The 1,025-nt window shown below is 25.7% G+C and overlaps 1 protein-coding gene across 1 annotated transcript; it reads right to left on the bottom strand.

Moving 5' to 3' along the window:
* Positions 1 to 490: 490 nt before the first annotated feature.
* VOLCADRAFT_72193 (uncharacterized protein) lies at positions 491 to 898 on the bottom strand (the record flags this gene model as incomplete). Its single annotated transcript, XM_002959989.1, has 1 exon — positions 491 to 898. A coding segment is annotated over one exon (408 nt), but the record flags the coding sequence as incomplete, so codon positions are not given.
* Positions 899 to 1,025: the final 127 nt, after the last annotated feature.

The raw sequence follows: 1,025 nt of genomic DNA, 5'->3' as shown, positions 1-1,025 counted from the left end.
GTTCTGTTTTAGGTTGATTTTTATATATTGCTTTAGAAGGCAACAAGTTACTTTTAGAACGTAATTGTATATTATCATCAAAGATTTGATTATAAGTATTGACAGTATCAGTACTAAAATCAGAATAAATATTATTTTCTTCAATAATACAATTAATNTTAGTTACAGGCATAAAAACAGCATCTAAAGGAATTGGATTACTTATTGAAGTTTTTACTTGAAATAATTTTGAATCGTTCGGCCTACAGCCTAATAGTTTAGTTGTTGCTTGGTTTGTTTTTATTCTATCTTTACAATTGTGTTTGCCTAGTAATAATTTTCGTGAAGAAAAAGCTGCTTTTTTCTTAAAATTTTGTAGTAAAAGATTACGTTTTTTTAAAACACTAACGTCTAAATTGTGTGGTTTTTGTTTAATAAAATTTTTGCCTTCATTAATATTTAATTTCATGTTTAACAAACCATCTTCAGCTAATGTTGCTATATATTGATTTGGGTCGACGCATTGTAAACCCGATGGTAACTTTAAATCCATTGCTTTAATAACACGAGGACCACTAACATTTAAAAATCCTCTATATGTTTTTTTAGTAGAACGTAATGTTATATTCGTAAAACTAATTTCTTGTTTTTTTAACACAATACTTTGTAGATTACAAATTAAATCTAAAACAGTTTCTTTCATACCTGGTAAACTTGAATATTTATGCAAAATGCCTTCAATTTCAATAGAAGTAATTGCTAAGCTTGTTAATTCTGATAAAAGAGTACGTCTTATATCATTTGCTATTGTTTGGCTTAAACTATCATCGAAAGGCCCTAGATAAAAACAACCATAAAAACTAGTATTATTTTCAATGCGTGATTCTTTACAAGCAATAAAAAAATCAGTTGTTTGCATTTTAGCCATAATATTTTTAAAATTTGTATTTAGTATCATTTTAGTTTAGCATTATTGATTTTGTTTCTATTTTTTTAACTCTAAATATTCAATATTTATAGTAAAATGGGTAAATAGCAAATATGCT

The sequence above is a fragment of the Volvox carteri genome (assembly GCF_000143455.1).
Source record: "Volvox carteri f. nagariensis unplaced genomic scaffold VOLCAscaffold_2452, whole genome shotgun sequence".
In the NCBI taxonomy this organism is placed as follows: domain Eukaryota; kingdom Viridiplantae; phylum Chlorophyta; class Chlorophyceae; order Chlamydomonadales; family Volvocaceae; genus Volvox; species Volvox carteri.
Note: the sequence above shows the minus strand (reverse complement) of the source record. Positions and strands in the feature narration are given on the sequence as shown.